Source organism: Colletotrichum truncatum (genome assembly GCF_014235925.2).
Source record: "Colletotrichum truncatum strain CMES1059 chromosome Unknown Contig_0006, whole genome shotgun sequence".
In the NCBI taxonomy this organism is placed as follows: domain Eukaryota; kingdom Fungi; phylum Ascomycota; class Sordariomycetes; order Glomerellales; family Glomerellaceae; genus Colletotrichum; species Colletotrichum truncatum.
Genome location: NW_027222403.1, coordinates 700,596 through 722,803, shown reverse-complemented (window position 1 = coordinate 722,803; position 22,208 = coordinate 700,596). Strand labels below are relative to the sequence as shown.

General features: G+C 48.0%; 6 protein-coding genes across 6 annotated transcripts; 1 reads left to right on the top strand and 5 right to left on the bottom strand.

The window, feature by feature from the left end:
• Positions 1 to 1,519: 1,519 nt before the first annotated feature.
• CTRU02_209474 (salicylate hydroxylase-like protein) lies at positions 1,520 to 2,936 on the bottom strand (the record flags this gene model as incomplete). Its single annotated transcript, XM_036726689.1, has 3 exons — positions 1,520 to 1,981; positions 2,029 to 2,232; positions 2,286 to 2,936. The coding sequence occupies 3 exons, from the start codon at positions 2,934 to 2,936 to the stop codon at positions 1,520 to 1,522; spliced, it is 1,317 nt and encodes a 438-aa protein (XP_036581398.1).
• A 646-nt stretch (positions 2,937 to 3,582) lies between these two features.
• CTRU02_209473 (major facilitator superfamily transporter) lies at positions 3,583 to 5,250 on the bottom strand (the record flags this gene model as incomplete). The annotated part of the gene is made up of 4 exons (XM_036726690.2): positions 3,583 to 4,167; positions 4,227 to 4,779; positions 4,832 to 4,939; positions 5,006 to 5,250. 4 exons carry the CDS (start codon positions 5,248 to 5,250, stop codon positions 3,583 to 3,585), a joined length of 1,491 nt encoding a protein of 496 aa, XP_036581399.2.
• A 1,125-nt stretch (positions 5,251 to 6,375) lies between these two features.
• Positions 6,376 to 12,067, bottom strand: CTRU02_209472 (aconitate hydratase; the record flags this gene model as incomplete). Its single annotated transcript, XM_070205272.1, has 8 exons — positions 6,376 to 8,664; positions 8,719 to 8,747; positions 9,283 to 9,588; positions 9,830 to 10,380; positions 10,441 to 11,030; positions 11,097 to 11,652; positions 11,781 to 11,878; positions 11,996 to 12,067. The coding sequence occupies 8 exons, from the start codon at positions 12,065 to 12,067 to the stop codon at positions 6,376 to 6,378; spliced, it is 4,491 nt and encodes a 1,496-aa protein (XP_070060920.1).
• A 2,555-nt stretch (positions 12,068 to 14,622) lies between these two features.
• CTRU02_209471 (amidohydrolase 2) lies at positions 14,623 to 15,666 on the top strand (the record flags this gene model as incomplete). Its single annotated transcript, XM_036726692.1, has 2 exons — positions 14,623 to 14,710; positions 14,801 to 15,666. 2 exons carry the CDS (start codon positions 14,623 to 14,625, stop codon positions 15,664 to 15,666), a joined length of 954 nt encoding a protein of 317 aa, XP_036581401.1.
• A 381-nt stretch (positions 15,667 to 16,047) lies between these two features.
• Positions 16,048 to 16,869, bottom strand: CTRU02_209470 (ribonuclease e inhibitor rraa dimethylmenaquinone methyltransferase; the record flags this gene model as incomplete). Its single annotated transcript, XM_036726693.1, has 3 exons — positions 16,048 to 16,323; positions 16,397 to 16,729; positions 16,825 to 16,869. The coding sequence occupies 3 exons, from the start codon at positions 16,867 to 16,869 to the stop codon at positions 16,048 to 16,050; spliced, it is 654 nt and encodes a 217-aa protein (XP_036581402.1).
• Positions 16,870 to 18,109: 1,240 nt separating this feature from the next.
• Positions 18,110 to 20,869, bottom strand: CTRU02_209469 (tryptophanase; the record flags this gene model as incomplete). Its single annotated transcript, XM_036726694.1, has 1 exon — positions 18,110 to 20,869. The coding sequence occupies one exon, from the start codon at positions 20,867 to 20,869 to the stop codon at positions 18,110 to 18,112; it is 2,760 nt and encodes a 919-aa protein (XP_036581403.1).
• Between the last annotated feature and the right edge of the window lie 1,339 nt (positions 20,870 to 22,208).

Genomic DNA, 22,208 nt, shown 5'->3' with positions numbered 1-22,208 from the left:
TACTCAGAAACTCGTCGATCCCCATACGAAGCTGAATCAAGTGCCACGAAGATCTTTTCTGAGTTGATGCCAAAAGGCGTTATCGGAATTATCAACTCCACTTGGCAGCCAAAGTATTCGCGCCTGATGATATTTGCGACTATGGAACAAGGCGCTGAACAAGACTCAATAGATCGCTTTACATCCAAATGCCAACATTATAACTGCAGGGAACGCGAGTACACTGGTTGGTAAGTCTGGTATAGGCCTAACCACTCAAACAAGTTAGACGACTGATCTGATCTGAGACACCAAATGCATCTGTACGGTTAAGACTGGCCGATGGGTTGCGCGTCGTGCACTTGTAGAAACGCTGCTACGGTCTACAAACCAATTTGTCCTTGTCTTTGTAGTCTTATGAATCGAGACCACTCGTTTTTCAAGTCCTAAACAGTCAGTACCACCTTCGAACCAGCCATCGATTGTTTGTCCTTTGGATTGGTGGCCCTCCAGACTACTCTTGGTGGCGCTGAGAGCTTCGGGCACAGGTTATTTTCACGCGGTAAAACGTTGACTTCGTGTGTTGGGGCAATAGATTGCGAGGATGTGAAAATGTCTCACAATCTAGGAAGCGTTGAACTGTTCCTAATTCTCAGCCAAGAAGGAATTATTTCTTCAACATCTGTGCCCTGCCGATAACGTCCCACACCCACTTCTGGGCACCCCCCACATTTGGGCACCCCATTTACACCAAAAACGCCGTTTTTCGAAATTCTATATTAAACTAAATACTTTACTTATTAAAGAGAATAAATATATATTAAATAGATTAAGACTTAATTATAATACTTAAGTAGCTATATACTAGTATTATTGATAATAAGTATTATAAATTCAAGGTTTAACATTTATAATACTAATTTACCTAGCCTATATCTTAATATATAAAATAGGTAGAGATATTTAACTAATATGATTAGAATTTTTAAGTAAGATATAGTAGATTTATATATTCTTATACTTAGTAAAAAATTCTTTAAGCTTAGAATAATATTTTAAAATTTCCCTTAAGAAAAGTTTCTATTATAGAATTTTAACCCTTAATTATACTATATTTACTAAAGTAATACTTTTAAATCTCTTTTAGATATAATTATATACTTTTAATAAGTATAAATATTAATTTCCTAGATTTTTTAAATAAGTATATATAAGCGAAAATATATTTTTCTAATGTTAAGGAATACTAGTAAGTTACTAGTATCTACTAACATTTTAAAGCTTTTAGTTTTAAACTTCTATATCATAACTATTATTATATTTAAACCTTTATAAAAAATTAGATGGCTATAATTATACTTAACATAGTTTATATATATTTTCTTTTCTTAGTAAGTATAGTAGTTAGTTTAATATAGAATTTCGAAAAACGGCGTTTTTGGTGTAAATGGGGTGCCCAAATGTGGGGGGTGCCCAGAAGTGGGTGTGGGACGTTACTGGCTGATCCAAAAATGGGTTGAAACGATAAGCTAGGCGACGCCTACAAATCTACCCTCGTTTGGCCCTGTGTATCGTTTGTCCCCCCTGTCCCGGAGTTTAGGCGCTTTTCCAAATCATTCAAGCTCTCTTTGATATTCTTTTGAATGTCAAAGTTCCACACGATTTCTGCCCTAGCTTTGAGTTCTCGTTCGGTTTCGAGAAAATCCTGCGAAATACCAGAGCGAGCTTCATACAACTGCCCCACCCTTCGACTGCTCTCTACTAACCAGTGTCCCCTTTCTCTACGACTCGCATCGAAGGCAGCAAAAGCCGCAGTGAGTTCGCTGTTGTTTTGAACTCGCTCATCGGCCAGCAATGCCACAAGAACAGCACAATCCTCGATGCAAATACCTGCGCCTGCACCTTGATGTGGCGTACTCGCGTGAGCTGCATCGCCGATTAGACAAATTCGTCCTTTGGCGAAGGTTGGGACCGGGTGATCCGCAAGATCGAATACTCCCCACTACCAATTGTCAGCTAAAAGATTATAACTAAGAGTGAAGGACTAACTCGGTCAACTGTCTTCATCCTTTTGATCAGTTGTCGAAGCCGAGGATTGAGACCATCGGAGTCGGAATAGAGATCCTCTTCCCTCGCTGGGAGAGTGTATTGCGTCTGACTGGGCCAGTTGTCTCTGTCCGTACGATACATGACTGCATTACAAATGCTGCCTTCGGCTATTGGATAAGTGATGAGGTGCAAGTCCTCAGCGAGCTGGCTTTCTATTAACTCCTTATCGATGCAGATGAATTAACCAAGCTACTCACCCACATGTTGGCGGCCATTGCTCTTTCTTTCCCAACAACTTCGATAGCTTGGTCCATTGGTATCAGACCTCGGTAGCAAAACTTATGCGTATATCCACTAGTTGCAGATGGATGGTTTTGCCCGACGACAATTTCGCGAGTACGCGACTTAATCCCATCGCATCCGATCACCGCATCCACCTCTTCCACAGTACTATCGTGGAATAGAACTCGAAGCTTCCCAGGTGTAACACGAGACTCCTCGATACTGTCCAATTGCTTGTTGAAACGGGTGATACCGTCGGGAAGAAGTCTGTACAGCTCTTGAAGGAAATGGGCTCTGTGGCAACCTCTCGAACCGATTCCGGTGTCTCCCAGAGAAAAAACAACTTGATCATGATTATCCTCTGCTGAGCCGTCAAGAAAATCCCATTGCAACACTGGCTGGGCCACCTTTTCAAAAGCCTCGTAAATGCTCGGATCGCAAAGCTTCATTGCCGGTATCGCATTAGGAGATATACCTAACCCCGCACCGATTTCGCCAAAAGCATGTGCCTTCTCGTAGATGGTACATGGAATATTGCGTTGGGTAAGAGAGATGGCGAGAATAACTCCCGATATCCCACCGCCAATGATGGCAATCTCGAAATCTTTGCTCTTGGGCAAAGGCATCATGGAGAAGCTCTTGCCTGATGACTGACGTGTGTTGGGAACATTCGAGATAATCAGATTGTAGGTAGTGGCTCTAATTTGTATAGTATCTCAAATAACTTTAAGGTTCGGCCGGATGTGGCTGCAAATGTTATTCATTGACTTTTATCAGATCACTTCTGCTTTTGCCACGTCCGAGTCGCGACTATCTTTTAGCGAGTTAATCCGATGAATTAGTCCCTTGAATGCTTACTAGAAAAAAAGTTCATATATTTTTTGACGCATCACCACACTTACCTGCACATTCGCGGTGTGCATTTCAGAGCGTTTGTTCAAACATAACACACCCAGGATGCTCGGTGAGATCGTCACGTATAGTATTCCAAGGATGGAGCTTCACAGCTTGCAAGAAAAATGTGTCAGTCTGCCGTTTTGCTCGATCACTTAGGTGGTAAAGTCTGTCCGATTTTTCTTTCAATTTTGCCTTCATGACCTCGAGAGAGGCACACACTTCTATATTGGTAAGAGGGTAAATTCTTGAGTTCTTAAAGGAGTAGCTGGCTTACCAAGACACCTAGGTTATCATTGTCTGTTTGTCTCTGCCTCATTGACTGGTAAAATGCAAACCAACCTACATAATACTGTAAAGTGTATCTAAATCTATGAACTACAAAGTAAAAAGGTTACTGTCTTGTCCTTCCGCCTTCAACTTCTTGTTCGCTCTTGTAAGCATGACTTTCATAATCGCGCAAGTGACGATACTGAATGCTGATGACGCCATCATCAGCAGATTCGCCATAAGATATCGTGGACTATCCCCTGACGGAAAGAAATAGGGACTCCATATGTTTCCCAACTGACTGAGCAGGTTGATAATTGCCGTCGCACATGCTCTCTTTTCAGGAGTTTGGTTTAGTGTCGAGCTCGCCCAGCTGAATACCATCGCATTACTAGAGAAGCAGCCACAGATGTATAAGAAGGCAGCAGCATAGCGCGCCGCATTGTTGATGGTCGAAACAGATATGATGAAGCCGATGCAGGCTACGGCCTGGGGTACTGAGATGTGGAAACCGCGCTCTTTGCGACGATCCGAGGAGTATGCAGTGAGGAACGCAACAACAGTGGCGACTAAGTATGGCGGTGCAGTTAGAATAAGCGTCAAGGTGTTACTGCCTAGCTGGAAGCCTTTGACGATGGTGGGAAAGAAATTGTTGAAGCCATAGGCGCTGTGGTTCGCCGTTAACATAGCAACCTGTATGAAATCTGTTAGTTGACTGCTTTGCCTTTGGGTGCGTTAACCTCATTACTTACGAAAACCCATGTACGAATGTCTTTAACAGCGAGTTTGAGTCCATTCCACACGCTAGAGTCGGCATCTGGCAGGGAGACTCTATCCCTCTTGATACGTTCCACTGCAACCATTTGCTCTTTATCAGTCAGGAGCCACTTTGCCACACCAGACTTCTGCCCTGGGAAGTCTGGAAGTAGGATCGCGCCTATTATTGCCGCTACAAAGCTGCCTGCGCCTTCTATGATGAAGAGCCACTGCCAACCCGCAATACCTCTGGCACCCTCGAGCCCGGAAAGTACACCGGCTGCGATGAGTCCAGAGAAGGCCGTCGCAAGGAGAACTCCAGAGTATAGAATGGCAGTGCGGAATGCCAGTTCTTTCCGTGGATACCAGCAGCTAAGGAGATACATGGCACCTGGGAAGAAGGGTGCTTCTGCAATACCGAGGAAGAATCGAATGACGAGGAGATGTGTATAGTTGCCTGCTCCAGCAGTAGCCGCTGATATGACGGACCAGAGCGCAGTCCATGCAGGGATATAGAGCGAGGGACGAGTACGGGTTAGGAGCATGTTACTGCACGTTTTGTCAGATTAGCGAAGTGGTTACTTGGCAGTTGTGTGATTACCTTGGGAGTTGCATAAGCATGTATCCAATGTTCAAAATAGATACGGCAACGTTGAACTGGCTGCCGACAAGGCCAAGGTCTTTCTCAAATGTGCTTAGGCGAGCTTGACTGAATAGTACCGATCGTCAACCAGATGTTCGAGTTACCAAAGACACGCAAAATTCCCGTACTTACGCAATGTTGTTTCTGTCGAGATAATTGAAAAGATAGAGAACCCAGACAACCGGAATCAGGGTTAGATCCAACTTCCTAGTAAGGCTCTTCTCAACTGTCGCATACTCTTCCTCTGACATTTCAAAGCGGTCGCCGGCATCTTTCTCAGACGCGACGTCTTTCTCGTCTTCAGGCGAGACGTTGCCTATGTGGTCTGAAGTAGCCTTGAAAGCATCCTCTTTGCTCTCGGTGTCGTAAGCAGCCATGCTCTCGGTTTCTGCCGGTGGCTTTACAAGTATCGACTTTTTGCTGATATTGATATCGTCGACTGGAAGAAGAGCACCGTCCTATGTCGATTAACACAGTCAGATGCTACATTCAATGACCAAGACCTAAGAAGTTGCCGTAAACCGAAGGTTCTGTGCTCGAGAAACAATTGGAAAAACCCAACGTACTTACTTACACCTTTTAAACTGTCCATCAGGGGCAGGTATCCCTCGCCCAACTCTATGGCCTGCTGAGTATACGGGGTCCACGGATCAAGATGTTCAGTGAAAGTTACCCCGCATTCCCAATGAACAACCCCAGATTATGGCGTGTTCCACCGCTGAAACTAGGCATTTGCTCTACTGAATGCTTAGCATTACCACTGTAAGCGTCTGTATCTACCCCCCTCTTCCCCAGATTGTATTCATTGATATCCCTGACTTGAGGTGACGGAGTAGTCCATACACTCTAAACGGATAGCTCCGAAAACCGGATTACTCCAGCCATTCAGGAACGCTGTAATGTCCAGAAACGCCACCTACTTCAGCCGCGTGCGGACTAACCCGCTGAATCACGGAGTAAGCCGTGAAAAGGAGTAATCCAGAGTTGAAAAAGGATTACTCCGTCATACTGCTTCCCCGTAACTGCAACAACAACAGTTCACGATGGCTAGATCCGTGAGAATGATGCGTAATATTCGGAAACACGGCTAGAGGTCGTTATTGCAACTGGGAATCATCTCCACATAACTCATCTTTCCTGGGGTAAGGACATTTGTAGGAACCCGCGGACAAAGTGCTTGTTTCGAGGGTTATTTTGTGGAGAGGCGGGGGTAAACGGGTTGATTACAATCCTATGTCTTGTGATTCGCCTAAAGATTTGTCTGCTTTCATCGACACATCATGCAGAATGCCTAATTCAACGTACGTTACTTGGTGGCTTGGAATCAACAAGACCAGATTCATCTGACACACTGAATAGTTCTCTTTGTGCAATAAAAACTGAAATTCAAGATGCTATGCCCCAACGCCTCGAAGTGATCATGTTGTTTACAATACAATGGTTACGAATACTAGTTTCCTCTAATGTCCTTTCACTCAAGTCCTCCAAATAGATCAAACTCCTCACGCAAGGGCAACGCTTTTGATGTAGTTGAGAGCACTTCCCGCCCGCAACCACTCAATCTGGTTGGTCTCGTACGAGTGATTCAGCTTCGCCTCCCACCGAGATCCCTCCCTTGTCACAACTTCCATCGTAACCTGCTTGCCAGGCTGCAGCTGCCCTTCCTCAACGTCCAAGAGCGTGATGCGGTCGCCCTCATTGATCTTGTCGTAGTCCGCGGGATCAGTAAACGTCAGGGGAAGCATGCCTTGCTTCTTGAGATTTGTCTCGTGGATTCTTGCAAAGCTCTTGGCTATGACCGCCACGCCTCCGAGATACCGCGGCTCAAGCGCGGCGTGTTCTCTTGAGCTTCCCTCGCCGTAGTTGTTGTCGCCGATGATGCACCACCTGATGCCGCTTTTCTTCATGCTCCGCGCTGTTTGGGGCACTGGTTTAATCTTGTTCCCGTCGGTGGGATCAGCTGCCTTCCCGATCATTTGTAGTGAACTGGGGTCAGGCAGGAACGCGTTTGTGACACCGAGGAGGAGGTTGTTGCTGATGTTCTCAAGGTGGCCGCGATAATTGTACCACGGGCCTGCCGGGGATATGTGATCTGTCGTGCACTTCCCACGGACCTTGACAAGGATTGCCAGGTTGCTCGCGTTTCCTGGTTTCCACGGCTTGAATGGGGTCAAAAGTTGAAGTCTGTCGCTGGCAGGATCAATGTTGATTGTGAGGTCGGAAGTATCGGCCATGATGGGAGGTTGAGACCTGTCGGCACCAGGAGAGAAGGCAGCGGGAAGTTCCTCTGCTACAGGGGGAGAGAATCGGAACGATTTCGCTGCACCGGGTACAGGAATAGCGTCAGTGACGGGATTGAATGCAAGGTGGCCGGCAAAGGCGAAGGTGGTGGCAAGCTCAGGAGACGTTACGAAGGAGTGCGTCGCAGGATTGCTGTCATGGCGACCTGTGAAATTTCTGTTGAAGCTTGAGATGACAGAGTTCTTCTCTGCTCCTTTGACGTCAACATCCTTTCGATCCCATTGTCCTACACAGGGACCACAGGAGTTGCTCAACACGGTGGCGCCAGCTTGTCGTAGCGTTTCCAAAATGCCTTCCTTCTCAGCCGTCGCGCGGATCTGTTCACTGCCAGGGCTGACAAGAAACGGAGTCTTTGTCCGCTCCAACCCGGCTTCTTTCGCCTGTACAACAAGGTTGCGTACCTTTTCCAGGTCTTCGTACGAACTGTTGGTACAGCTCCCCACTAGACTACAGCTGAGTTCTGTAGGCCAAGAACTCTCGCTGATATGGTCCTTGAACTGGGAAAGCGGGTGTGCAAGGTCAGGGGTAAACGGTCCATTGATGTGAGGCTCAAGAGTTGAGAGATCAATCTCGATGATGTCATCATAGAACCGGTCACTACCCTCATCCGCAGTCAAAAGTACCTGTTTGAAAGAGTTGGCGTATTTAGCAACATCTTCGCGCTTCGTCGCTGCCAAGTACCGTGCCATGGCTTCTGAATAGGGGAATACGCAGGAAGTCGATCCGATCTCCGCCGACATATTGCAGACCGTAGCCATGGCTGTAGCCCCAAGTGTCTCTGTGCCTGGCCCAAAGAATTCAATAATCTTTCCCTTGCCCCCAGAGACGGTTAGAATCCCGGCAAGCTTGCAGATAATGTCCTTGGATGAGCTCCATCCTTGAAGCTTGCCTGTCAACCGCACGCCAACAACCTGAGGACACGCAAGTTCCCAAGGCATCCCAGACATAGCATCGACAGCATCCGCGCCGCCGACGCCAATGCCGAACATGCCCATCCCGCCGGCGTTGGGTGTATGCGAGTCGGTCCCAATCATGAGGCCGCCAGGGAAGGCATAGTTCTCGAAGATTGTCGTGTGGATAATACCAGCGCCGGGTTTCCAGTATCCAATCCCGTATTTCTTCGTTGCGCTGCTCAGGAAGTTGTACACCTCCCTGTGGTCGCTCGCGGCTCTCTTCAAGTCCTCCTCATCTCCCTTTTCTGCTACAATCAAATGATCGCTGTGGACTGAAGTTGGTACTCTAACTCGTGGAAGGCCGGCGCTGATGAACTGCAGCAGCGCCATTGTCGCGGTGGCGTCATGGCATGCGACGCGATCTGGTCGCAGGCGCAGTATCGTCTTGCCTCGTTTGATCTCATCAAGCACCCAGCCATTCTCCCCTGGAATCAAATGGCTATATAGGACTTTCTCGGATAGTGTCAAGGGTCTTTTGTTCGACTTTTGAACATCGCGGAGGGTTCGTAGTCGGTGTTCGTAATCTAGCGTGTTGTACTACGACTCTGTTAGGTATCCGACACCAAGATGAGTACAACTGAGTAGACTTACAGGTTCTAAAGGACTCAAGGCAACTTTCCCTGATGAGGTTGCAAAATGCCTTGTCCTTGATGCAATTGGTGCAAGATACCCTTGCCTCAGCAACAGACATGCTTTCAAACGGGCCTCGCTTGACAAGGTAAATGACATGATGGCAACTTTGGCAACAATACGATTGTCCGCCAACGGCAAGACTGCCGGAATCTCGCCATCTTTTCAGTTTCGTCCTACTGGCCAGCAACGTTATAGAATCTCTATCTTTCGTCTCGCAAAGTCGCGAACAGTTATGACCCTCGGTTGAGCCGATACGGATAGCTCCGCTCTAGTTGCCGTTCTGGTAAGAAATGACGGAGTAATCCGGGCGTTGTACTAGGATCCACACGGACTACTCCGTCCACCATAGTAAAATCATCGGTTGGCCGGAGTAACCCGTCTTCTTCCTTTTACCACTGAGGCGAGTATAACGGGTCTATCCACCTAGATGGATTTGCCTGACCACAAGATAATACAATTGATGATGGCAAACTTAGTAGTTGGTGTTGGAAAAGTGGGCCATCTCATAGGGGTCAGCTATACCTGCTAGAGGAAAACTCCAGCTGAACTCTGACTTGTCAAAGTCGGCAAGAAACGTCTCGATCTCCGGAACATAGTCGCCAGCGCCTGGGGGCGGCGGATAAGCGCTCTCGTGGTAGACTCCCTGCCATTGTAAGGGATCCTGCTGATGCGCCATGGCTACGGCAGCAGCGGATGAAACTGGGATCTGGTGCCAAGACGCGTCTGCACCGTTGAGCGGAATGTGGGCGGCGGCGTCGGTTTGCTGGCCCGTTGCGTCATAGATCACCTGTGCTCCGTCGGCGTGGTCCATGGGATTTTGGCCCTCTTCTAGTCGATCTGTAGCTAGTGGTATGAACAGTCGAGGGTTCTTTGAGGGCATATTGCCGGTGTATAGCTTGCGAGTCGACAATAGCACCAAAGCTTCCTTGTCCCTTTTTGACTGATGGCCACCACTCGCCACCGACAGTCAAAAGACTCGAGCACGAGCGCAAGCTCCTCGCCAAATCCGCTGTTGATGCGTTCTGTCGAACCGTTGAACAGGTCCAAAACGAGTATATCAGTGTCGCACCAGCAGCGAAGATGTTTTGTACCGTCCGCCATCCATGGTGGAGGCCTTGCATGTCGTGCAACATCTGATACTCTTGAAGAATAGACGCAGAGTTATTGAAACAAATCTGCAGAGATTCCGGAGACGGATTCCGAATTGCTTGTGAAGGTTGGAATAACATGACCATAGTAGTATGGTACTTGATCTTCAGTTTGATTTGCCACATTCGCCGTTGCCTGTTATCGAGACCTGGGAAGTCGAACGATTCGTTCGACACTCTTTCCCACCAGTCTATAAGCTCTTCCTTTATCCTTGCCTGTTGTGTAGGCGGGTTCTGGGGCAGAGGGAACCACGCGGAGTCGGAGGGGAGATGGTATAGTTGGAGTTTCACTTCGGAGACGATTCGATCCAACTCGAATTGGTACCGGCTAAAATGCAAGACAGCCGCTGTAAAAGACGACGGAATAGGGCCGTCTATTGCACCATGTCGTGGGGGATGAGATTCGGGCAATTTGATATCGAACGTTTCGTCTCGGAATCCGAGTGGACGCCCCTGAATGGAGGACACGGACCTATTGAAAATCAGAACAAACCCAGAGACGCTCGCATACGCCAGGATTAATTTTCCATACCTATCTAGAGAGTAAATGGTGAAAAACACAAGCCGCCTTATTTGCTGGTTTTCGTAGTCTCCAGGTTGGGCAGGGGCCGGCGGTTCTCTATGAATGCCGAGCTCGACACAATGTGCAAGTGCAACATGAATCAACGTCCAAAGATTGACTTCTGCTGGAGTGATCATGCTGTGAATGATGAGAACCACCAGGGCCTGAATAGAGGACAAGGATATTTGAGAAAAGCAGTCCTTGGAGAAGTGTAGAGCGGCCCTGTAGAACCTCTCGGGAGGGAACTCGTACACTCTAGACCTAATCTTGACGACAGCAGCAATATTGAAAACCATAAAAAGTATAAAGGCCACGACTGGCATCGGTACCGTATGGAGCCCCTGTTCCCCAGGTAGCCTTTGTCGGCCGTTCCAACGGAACGCTTGCATAGTAGAAGGCCAACCATGCGGGAACGGGCCGTCTAATGAACATTCAAACGTCGAGTAGAGCGCATCCAACGCACTGAGGAGCGAAGTTGGTTCCAGAACTGGGTAATCGGGATGCACCCAGCGGATGTATGTATGTATAAGCTTGACTGCGTCTTCTTTCCTGGGGAGTTCCTATAGGGTGGGTTAACACTTGATCTTGGTCTGTTTCGGACAAAGAAAATTTTTCCAAAGACCAACCTGACGCAGAAAGACGTGTAAAGAGCGATTATACTGTTGTGATGCACTGTTTGGTACGGAAGTGTCATGCCATTCTGAAGATGGCCCTTGTGCCTGTACATCTTCTAACAGCGCCGCAGGTGTAGAACCGGCGCTCGAGGGAGAAGCCCCGATGAGGTTTGTAAACAGAACCCCGGAGCTCGATCCTAGATAGTGTTTCTGACTGGAGTCGGAGTTGAGAGACAGCATGCCCAGGTTCATGGCGACTGAGTGAGCACGATCTGGGAACTGTTCGTAATGGTCGTATGACCCTGCAGCTTCCGCGGGGCGTTTTAGAGACTGACGTTGGGAACCCAGACTCAGAGTCCGGCCCATAGGTTGGCTACTCCCTCTGCCGGACCTCGGAGACGATGATGAGATGTCATCTTCATTGTCTCCACGTCCGGCGCCGGCAGCCGAACCCTTCGGATCCGGGAAAGCGTCGATCTGGGGGCCAAGAGCCAAGTCAACGTCGGGCAGTCGTTGTCTGATGATGTCTTCCAGCCATTGGATTCTGTTTCGAGCGGCACTTGCGAAGCTATCGTGCGGAACAAGCCGTCAGCGCATAATCATTATTTCGACTTTGCATCATAACCAGCCCCCCAGCGGAGAGCCCCGGATAGCAGTTGACACATAGGATATAAAGTCCGAATTGCAGTGACTTACTTGCGAGGAACCAATAATCCTGAATTCTGACTGTCGACATCTAGGCAAGTTTCGCCGGCTTTTGCGCAGTTCGTACATGCCGGGACTTCTCCGTCACACTGGTGAAGAGTGAGTAACACGGAATCATTGGGCCGGAGCCACGCGGTCCCCAGCCCAGCAAGCTAGACACGCAAGGGGGGGCCAAAAGCCGATATGAAGTGAGAGAGAGGGCTTACCTTAATCCGTCTTGTGCGACATCGCCGACAAGCAAGCCGTACTTTCTTGGGTGGATTCACCCGCGTAGCCATCTTTTTCAGTGAATGAACGGGCTCAACTTTTTTCTCTCTTTCAATTTTTCTATTTTGCGGTTTTGTTGTTTGTGGGATTGATGTTGGGTACAACAGTAGATCATGAATGAGAGTGATGAGAAAATGAGTCGAGGTCCAAAGCGACCCCCCGAAACTCAACCGTAATGTTCCTTGTTCGGGGCACGGGGGACATGGTTGGGGGAGGGGGGTAGGAGGGGGGGGCTTGTCACATCACTTTTTACTGGCGAAATGTGGCTTGTCTGTTTTTTTTTTATAAGGAGGGGGTAGACCTTTACAAGCGATCAAGTGAGATGTAAATTTAGTGATAAGCTAAAAGGCATTATGCTTCGGTATGCCGCTGAAGGAAGGTCCAGGATGGGTAAGACCTCGGCCGAACTGTAGCGACCGACGAGCCCATCCTCGTCTCCTTTAACAGCAGGGGGGGGTTGATGAGGTGGCCTTTACAGCATCAGTAGGGAATCTAGCGGACTTTATCTTAGGGCAAATTGCGGCGGAAAAAAAATTGGTTGGCTTCGTTATCCGTTATCCCAAGCACTACACCCATATTATCTATGCATTAAACTAAGCTTCTCAGGGTAGAGGCGGCCAGGTCTTTTCCAGCGTACGTAGTAGGCTTGAGTGGCTCAGTGCCCACTAACAGCAATATAAATCAGTCTCAGTAGGCGAGAGAGTGACGCTAGGCGGTCCCATAAGGCCTCGGTAGTATGTGGGGCCTTCGCATAATCACCAATCAACGTGTCTAGTTCGGTGTCGGGGACTTTACTGAGTTTATTCCGTAAGACCAGGTGACGTGTATCCCGTGCTTTATGGCGAAGGACTACTATCTCTATCATCTGTGGGTATATGTTCCTTGCTGCATCATAGCAGTGTTTCCATTCTAGGTTGAGATGGTAATCAGCGCCGATACCCACACACCCTTACTATACACCAAGCGTATCGTGAGTAAGTAGAGGGTCCCGCTAAGTTATTCTAGTGCGCATCAAGGTTCCTGGGCCTGATGAAGCTCGCTATCCACAACTCAGTTCGTGAGCTTTATCCTCTCCCCCCGTGATGCCTGTCTGTTGTACATTTTCAAACCTGATTTCAAGACCCCTCGTAGCTTAATATCCCAAATAACTTGCCGTGATATCAGTTATTTCAGTCTTTTCCCTGGATCATGTTACACTTTCCTGTGGGTTGGGGCCTCGCAAGGGGGTCAAGGCGCAACTATCATCAACTGAGCACGGAACTCACACTTAGTCATGCCAATAGAGGAGAGATGCTTTATTCTAGCCAAGATATATAGATGTCTAAATCCTAAATAACCGCCGTGGCAGAATGCCGGCCTTCATGATTTCATTTGTGCCTTTACAGCATCTTCTCAGCCACAGCAAATCTCGCAATGCATACTTGATAAATCCATTCAGCCTCAGGTCATGCCAAGACGGGAAAGAAAACTTTTTCTCCCTTCTCTCGTTTTTAAGCCTGATGAAGTCAAGTGGCCGTTTCAGCTCATGGGTTAGACAATCGCCTTGGGGCATCATCCAGCAGCCTCCGCAGGGTGTTGTGAGAGAGTCCCACGATGCTGTCAGTGCCCTTGGTGCCTCTAATTGCGTGATCGGAAGTTTGAGTTGACATCTTCAACAATTTTCTTTTTCGTGTTTTTATTGATGGGATGCGTGGCTCGGAGCAAAGGAAGACGTCGTATAGCCTTTCTAGTAGGGCTATCAAAAAAACTTAGATTCAGATTCAGCGCTTAACATACCGGAAACGGCAGCTTAGTTCTTCACGCAACTTAACTAACGGTTATGGACCAAAGTAAATCTGGATTGCACAGTTGTGTTTGCATTTCTGTACCGCCGCTGCTCTTCTATCAGGACTTGTCCGTCTGCTGTCGCTGAATTCTGTGGCATTTTCAACCCCATCCTTTCGAGCTGCTTGCACATATACACATGATTACGAGTAAATACCTACCGTAGCACAACCGGAAGAAATGGGGAGTGCACCAAGAGGGTTACATTTGACGTTAGTACCCTTGTGGACGGTTATACGACGCGTGCATAGTGGGAAGAAAGCCCAAGCTTTTACCCCATGATGTTTTTTTTTGTCCGCTACGTAGTCAGCCACGAGGGCGGGAACATGGGACGGCGGGAACCGCGCATTACACGGCTTCCACGCTTTCCACGGAACTCTGCATTGTATGTGGTATGTGGCGCAGTCATCTGAAGTCATGGATTGTCGGGGTTCTCGGAAGAGTCCACCTGTCAGGGAGAAATCCGTCATCCATCGGGCATATCCGCTTCACAGACCGGACTACTCCTTATGGAGAACATCGGTTTATCTCCGATCACAACAAGGCTGGAAATCATGCCTTTTGAGCGCGGAAGTGGCATCTCTCAACCTACAGAAGCGTTTGGAAAACCATATACATCTTGGGTCTCTGCTGTAGAGACAATATTTATAACAGTCATGTCGACGTTTATTGTTAGCCGTTTTGGGCCGCCCCCCTCGAAACAACTATGTCCAAAATCGTTAGACGAAAACGACTATCTACTATGGCCACTTTTGCGACAATGAGCAACGGAAAGAACAGGGTTCTTTTCCCACGTGGAGGATGGGACACTCATCATCATATATTCGAACGTAAGTTGCCTGATTCTTTTTACTTGGCTAGTTTCCTGGCTCTTGGATGCACAAAGTAAATCTTTAACTAACTATCTGTCTCTTACCTAGCTGAGTCGTTCCCCTACTGCCCAAATAGGCACCTAACTCCGCCCCCCGCGACTATTGCCTCTTTTCAGACATTCAAGAAAAGTTTGGGTATCACAAAGTCTGTCCTCACACATGGCTTGTCTTATGGGGATGATATAAGTTCCCTGAAGGCTTTCGTACCACGACTGGACGTACAAAATACCCGAGCAATCGGCGTCATCAACCCAGAAACGGTGACAGATGACGAGTTGCATGCCATGCACGAGGCAGGTGTAAGAGGTCTCCGTGTTAATCTGTACCGATACAATGCCATGGAGGACGTGGAGCTCCAAAAGGTCGCTCTCGACGCTCATCTAAAAAGAATAACATCCTTATCCTTGCCCTGGAGTCTGACGATTACAACCATTCGGACTGATTTCTGGGATGACTTGAGGCCTTTTGTTCAAGGAGTCATTGCGAAACAAGGGGTGCCGTTAGTCACGGATCATTTCGCGCTGTTAAAGGCCCCAAGTCTTCTTCCGGCAGAGTACCGCGGCGATCCAACAAAGCAGCCTGGTTTCGACGCCATTATGGAGCTGGTTAGAGATGGCCATCTTTGGGTGAAACTGAGCGCCCCGTATCGTATAAGTGAGCTGAAGCCAGACTACTCGGACGTCAGGTTCTTGGTTCGTGCGTTTGTAGACGCGAACAAGCACCGCGTAATCTGGGGGAGCGATTGGCCACATACGCCACGGATGAAGGTGCGGACGCACGAAGCGGCCATGAAAGAGACACCTTATCTGGATGTTGACGACGCCGCATGGCTGAACAACTTGAGATCTTGGTTATCAGACGAAGAATGGGATTTGCTCATGGTTCAAAACCCAGCAAAATTATTCGGACTATAATTTATACTTGGTCTAACGGTACTGTTCATCCCTTTTAGAAGTAAAATGTAGAATAGAATTCCATGCTACAACACACCCTCTAATCGGTTTCAATATCGCTTTCGGCTCTTTTACCAAGGCACCTCGTCGTGTTCGAAGCCCCGCTTTCCCCTTGGCGCATGAAAGGCTTGATTTGAGAACAGACCTCAACGCCGATTTCGTACTGATCGACCATGTCCCATTCGAGGTGATGCTCCCGCTGAGCACTAGACAAAATGTATAGTTTTCCCTTTTGGTAACTTTCTTTACACATGAGCATGAAACTTAACAGCCTCCAAAGTTCTGTCTGCTACAGAGCCTAGGCCATTAACTTCACCATTTCCAGGTGTTCTTAATCACCGTTCATTTGTCCTTTCGGACGTTCTTAATCAAGTCCCCCATCGACGCACCCTTTCTTAGCTCGGCAAACATCTTCTCATCAACCTCGGCTCTTTCTTGGCATAGTGCGACTACCTCTTCAACCAGAGAAGGCGGCGTCACTACAACACCATCCGCATCTCCGATCAGGATGTCTCCGGGGTTGATCCAAAGGTCACCCTTGAACTGAAGAGGCACATTGACTCGCGATGCTCGTGTGAAGGTGTTTGAGCCTAAGATCGACGTTTCTTGAGCGAACACCTATGAGCATTGTTAACAAAGTTCAATACCTGCGAAAGCCATTGATTCGACACGCAAAGAGGAGGGCGCTTACAGGAAAACCCATCTCATTGTGTTCTCCGACATCCCTCATGCGCCCGTCGATTACAACGCCCTGAGCACCAAGATACTTCGCCCGCGTCGACATCAGCCCGCCCCAACATGCTGATGGTAAACCCTTGGGCTGCTGGATATACATGACGCCGCCTTCTTCGTTGTGATCAACAAAATGCTTGTCTAGCTTTGGCGCGGAAGTGTCACTGGTTTCAACCATCTGAACCGTGACTGCAGGGCCGAAGATGCGCGTGCCAGCGCCGGGCGAGAACATTCTGATGCCATCGAGGAAGCCACCCTGTGGGTATTTGAGCTTCACGAGGGCATCACCAATCTGATAATATGTCAGGACTAACATGAACTCCTTTCCAATGAATTGGTCCTAGTGTCGAAGGCCATGAAGGTTGCCCTGACACTAGTAGCACTTACGTCACAGGTAGTGAACTTACGGAGAGTCTCAATTGCACGGGACATCTCGGTAATCGGGTGTATAGAGATGTGTAAATCAATTAAAATATAACTACTATCGAGCTTTACTGTAGACAAGTGCCCTGAATGGACTTCTGAGCTTTTGTTTTGTATCCTTTGGCGGACGAATGAGACTGGAGATGGCGGAATGCACAGCGTCGGACCTAGCCGCAACCATCCTCTTTGGCCGAGCGGGGGTGGTGTCGGGAGAAGCCCGATTGATCGGGATACAACCGAAAGCTTAAGTAAGCATTGGCCTTTGCCAATCTGTTTCGCCTCGACCTACGTATACGAAGTACGAATACGGGATACGGCTCTCCTCGTCTCCCTGGAAGTCCCCAGTTAGGTATGCCTCCATGACTCTGGCATTATGCACGTCAACGAGCAGATGAGACGAGAGTATAATGGATCAGCAGTCACTGAATTTGGCAGTCGACTAATTATATCGCCCCTATGACTGGCCAATTGTTTGAGACAAGAGACCTCGGTGAGGTCGGTAAGCCTCGGCCGCTACCCTAGCCCCCATCACGGGTACATCCGATGGCAGACAGCCTCAAACACACACGCATGGCTTTGCCAAATTTTATAAAGACAATTACGCAGTAACTGTTCCTGGTAGGGACGGCGGGGGAACTAAACATTGGAGGTATTTCAAGTAATTAATATTCTTACTGCTTAAGCGTCCCATGTCTCAGATTTCCATTGTTTACAGCATTTGTACACCCACCTGAGTGTAAGTAAGTTGAGTAAAAAGGATGATACATGAAGCTATTGTGAACTGCTTTCAAGTAATGTCTGACCCCAACCCGATTTGAACGGATAACCTTTCGATGATGCTCCTTACTGGAGTCGAACGCGCTACCGTTAGCGCCATAGGGCCAATACGATCCATGTCGTGGAAATTTGTGGATGCCAACAGCCAAGGCTATGCTAGGATAGGAAGGCGGAATTGAGAAAACGAGAGCAGAATCGCCAGTTTTAGCAAAACCCGGTTCCTTTCTTGAAATGATAATGATAGAGTCTCTTTAACTTTGCAGGCTGCGAAAACAAAAGTGAAGAATATTAATCATTGGTAACAAATCTAGTGCTACCTTATTTCACCAACAACTCTTGGCTAACTCACATTCTGCAGTACCTGTCTCACTCCAAAGGGATTCAGAATTCTGGACGACATTAATGTGAGAGACACCTCGTATTGGCCAGGCTGCACAAGCGCAGCTGTTGGATGCTTCTCGGCGACAATCATTCAACCCCTCTTTGGTAACATTCCAAAAGCTTCAGAAGCCAGATAGAAAGTTATCACAGAGCCACGGGTCTTGGACATCTTCAACCCCACCCATGCATGAATTCCACGGCCATCTTCCAAAGGACGGTGAGCTACAGCATCAACAGCCCTTTGGTACGTCTGTAATACCTCTGGATCTTTTGCATCATTACTGCCGGTCTCACTCAAATATCTCTCCAACCGACGACGGATTTCAGCATCGTCAGGTGCGTAATCGTGAACAGGGAAGTATACCGCAGCTTCGGATTCGACACCAAGTCCATCATCGCTTGTCGTGAAGCCAAAACATGTCATCAGCCCCTTGTTCTCGTAAGGTCCTTCCGAGCCACCGCTTAAAATTGAGCAGAGTTGAACGATTTCAGAGGCGGACGTGGTTTCAGGTGCAATAGTGGTAGCTGCATTTGCTAACTCTGTCGCATCGAATCCGCGGTGTTGAACATAGACTTTGACCCGTGCCTTGGGACTGGGGCTCAAATCAAGAGACAAATACATGAGCCAACTATCCTCTGCCAAGAGCCTCTCGAGAGACAACCAGGCTTGTTGCATTCCAAGCCTATTGAGGGTTTCGCAAAGGACAGCGGGTGCTTCCGATCTCCCACGAGCGTTGAGGTTTAAGTAAATCTTCCATTCCGATCGAGAGCTCTTATCCGCAACGAAGCTGTGCCAGGCTGCGAAAGTCCCCTGCGCCTCGGCAGCTGGCGGAAAAAAGAGGTCTTTGATAACGTGGAAGCGGTCAAGAGAGACTTCTTGAGGGTATTTTGATTTGATATCCTCGGTTAGCTGCAGAGCACTCTTTTGGTGGGCTTCAAGAGTAGGGTCATCTGCCTGGGCTTCAAGAAGGAAACGCAATTGAGAGTTTCCGGTTTTTCTTTCAATTGCCACAGAGTATTCGAAGGGACAGAGATTCAGACTCGCATCGGATAGCCACCCAGTTGGTTGCTCAGGAATTGTCTGGTGGCCCCATCCGGTCATCGCTATATCGAGAGCATTCTCAAGTCGTTCTAATGCATTTTTGTCCAGATTAAGAGCTTTATGAAGCTTTCCGATGTCGTTTCTTGCCTCACTAAGGAATGTACCGACCTGTGTTGGTGTGGTCGTCACGGATGTTACAGGAACAGGCTCCAACCCACTTTGGAAGACTCTCATTCTCAGTTCTTTGCCACGGGTGATTCTGACACCAGGAATGGTATGCCTCCTCTTATACAACTGAGAGATGGCAGCGACAGTGTAGTCGATATGTCTGTCCGACATCACATAACGTGGAACTGCAAATCGGACCAAGTTTGGGATACTGTCTCGGTCTTGGGCAATCGCACCCTTCTTATCCCACTCCCAACCAAACGGACCGGCTTCACATGAACGAATGCCATAACATTTCAGGAGCTCCAAGGTGAATCCCACCGAGGCAAATTCCCCGTAAGATCTTCCGCAGTTGGCAAAGAAACCATCCATATCGAGGTAGATGGCATGACCCCCGGGGGGTAGAAGAACAGGGACACCTTCTTCAATGAGTCCCTCTGCAAAACTCCGAACTTGTCCGATACGGTCAGCGAGATAAGCTTCTTTAGTAACCTCGTACAGTCCAACAGCGGCAGCCATAACGTCGCGACCGCTCATGCCACCATAGGAGTCGTTGCCATAGCACATTATCTGCCGCTCCTTGAGGCGGATACCGATATCCGCGCCGAATTTGGTTGGGAAAATCCCTTCGTCGCGGAAACAAAGCGCGCCGCCCATGTTCGCTAGGCCATCTTTTTTCAGAGAAATGGTGAAGCCGTCGGCATGTGCAAACATTTCTTGAACGATTTGCGGAATCGTTTTATCTTTGTAGCCCTTCTCAAAGTCCTGAATGAACTTGGCATTCTCAGCGAAGCGACAAGCGTCAAAGAAGAGGGGAATATCATGATCCTTCGCCACGGAAGCAGCTGCCCTGATGTTCTCCATGGAGACGGGCTGCGCGCCAGCCCAGTTGTTGGTAATAGTGAGAAGAATCATGGCCACCCGGCTAGCATTCCCATCCTGTGACAAGAACGCAGATGTTTTGCCAATGTCGAGGTTACCCTTGAACGGGTTGGACACCCCAACCTGCTCCGTTGGAAAGGGGTCGGTCAGGCCAGGCTGAGTAAAGGTATGTAACTGGAAGCCAACGGCTGCAGCATTGGCGCCAGTAGTATCGAAGAACCCGTTGCTGATAAGAGCCGGCGGGCTGTTGGCACTCATAGATTGGCCAGAACCGGAACTGGCACGCAATGTTTCACTCAGTGTAGAAAAAAGCAGCGCCTCAGCGCATCGCCCCTGAGGAACCATGAAGAAGTTTGGTCGTATAAGCTGTAAGGGGCCGCCGTTGACAAAGCCACCACTCATCTCCTGTAGGAACATCTCACGGTAGAAACTGCTGTCGGCTGTACCTGCGATAATGTCCCGAAAGGTGTATCTGCGGTTTTCGCCTCGTTCGAAGACATCGCGGAATGCTTCGAGTAGGCAGTAGTAACCTGAATTACGGCCATAGCTCTCATCACCTCTGAACATGGCAGACCATTGCACGTCAGTCATGGCAGTCGTTCCAGAGTCTGAAAGATAGTCGCATGTGAGGAGTGCGGCGGGAAACGCAAAGACATTGTATTCGACCGACTTCAGGACCTCCTCTCTCTCTTCAGGAGTAACCGTAATATGCGGGCGTACCACAAGGGCGTTGTGAGATGGTGGTGTCAGCCGAGCCATTGTTAGGGGTTTGAATTGGCAGTACCAAGAAGGCAAATTACTCGAAATAGAATGGTAAGGGAGCAACAAGCCTGTTTATTTCTTAACAATGATGAAGAAAATCTAAGGCTGTCCGCTAACGGAACTGACATCCCTGGGTAGCTTCAAGGGCGCAAAAGGTTTACGGCTCTCATTATTATACTTTACTATAGGTATGTATTAAACAGCAAGTCAATAAGGCGTAGCCTTTTCCATTGACCAGCCTCAGCCCAAGTTGCTGTTTCTAGTATGGTGTACTTTCACAACGGTTACTTTTCAATATCTTTCGGCTAACGCGCAAGTCTGCAAGGAGTGAATCACTACAATTGGTATCAGGTACAAACCACGTCAGTGAATTATGGTTCATGACAAAGTTAGCTTACAAGTAGATTGACCGGAGTATGCAGTCTACGGACCAACTCCACGAACATGACTCTTTTCACCGGAGCTAGAGGGACATGCATGTGGAAGGGTAGCATTTTAAGTCGTACTGGTAAATAATTGATTGGTTGTGAAGGGGCTGATATGGCGAGATTCAACATACATGAAGATTTAGCTATAAGCCTTTGCTGATGTGCATACGGATGTGACCCCCCTCACGCAATACGTTCGTAAATACGTAAAAGTAGCTGCATATACAGGGTAGGCATATTTGGAAAGAGATACTGGCTTAAATTGACATAGGCTACTGTTCAATCACCTACCCACAACAAGGTTCTGTGCTGCTTGTTAGCCTCGTTAGCCTCAGCATTGACAAAGGTCAATGGCTTTCGAGGTATGCTTGTCTTTCGGAATACGGTACTAAATAAGAAAGAAGACCCGTGCTGTTGTAGAAAGAGTCAAATCAGACGGGTATATGGTCGCCCGATTCTAGGCCAAGTTTGATGGACGCTGACACATGCCCCCACCACTTCGCCTGTGGACTAGCCAGGGGTATGTACGGCAGTCCGCAGGGCGCACTGGGTCAAAATTCAAGGTAGTGATAGGAACACCCCATAAGCGTAAACATATGTAATCTCGCGTAAAACGATTTTTATTTTTATATATTTCTAGGTAGGTATTTGCCCTTTTAGGAAATAAGGGTTTACTATATAGAACCATAGCCCCTTACGAGGCTCTATAATAATCCGTTAGAGGTTAGATCTTCCGGTTCCGGTTGATTAGGTATATAGTCTATACGCGCAAATCGATAAATAAATAGGAATTTAGTAAAGCCTAGAACTTCTTCCTTTTCCCTATGCTAAGCAGAGTTTAGGTATATAACCCTTACTATATAGAAATTTATAACGCTTTTTATACTATTTTATAAAGATTTAGTTTT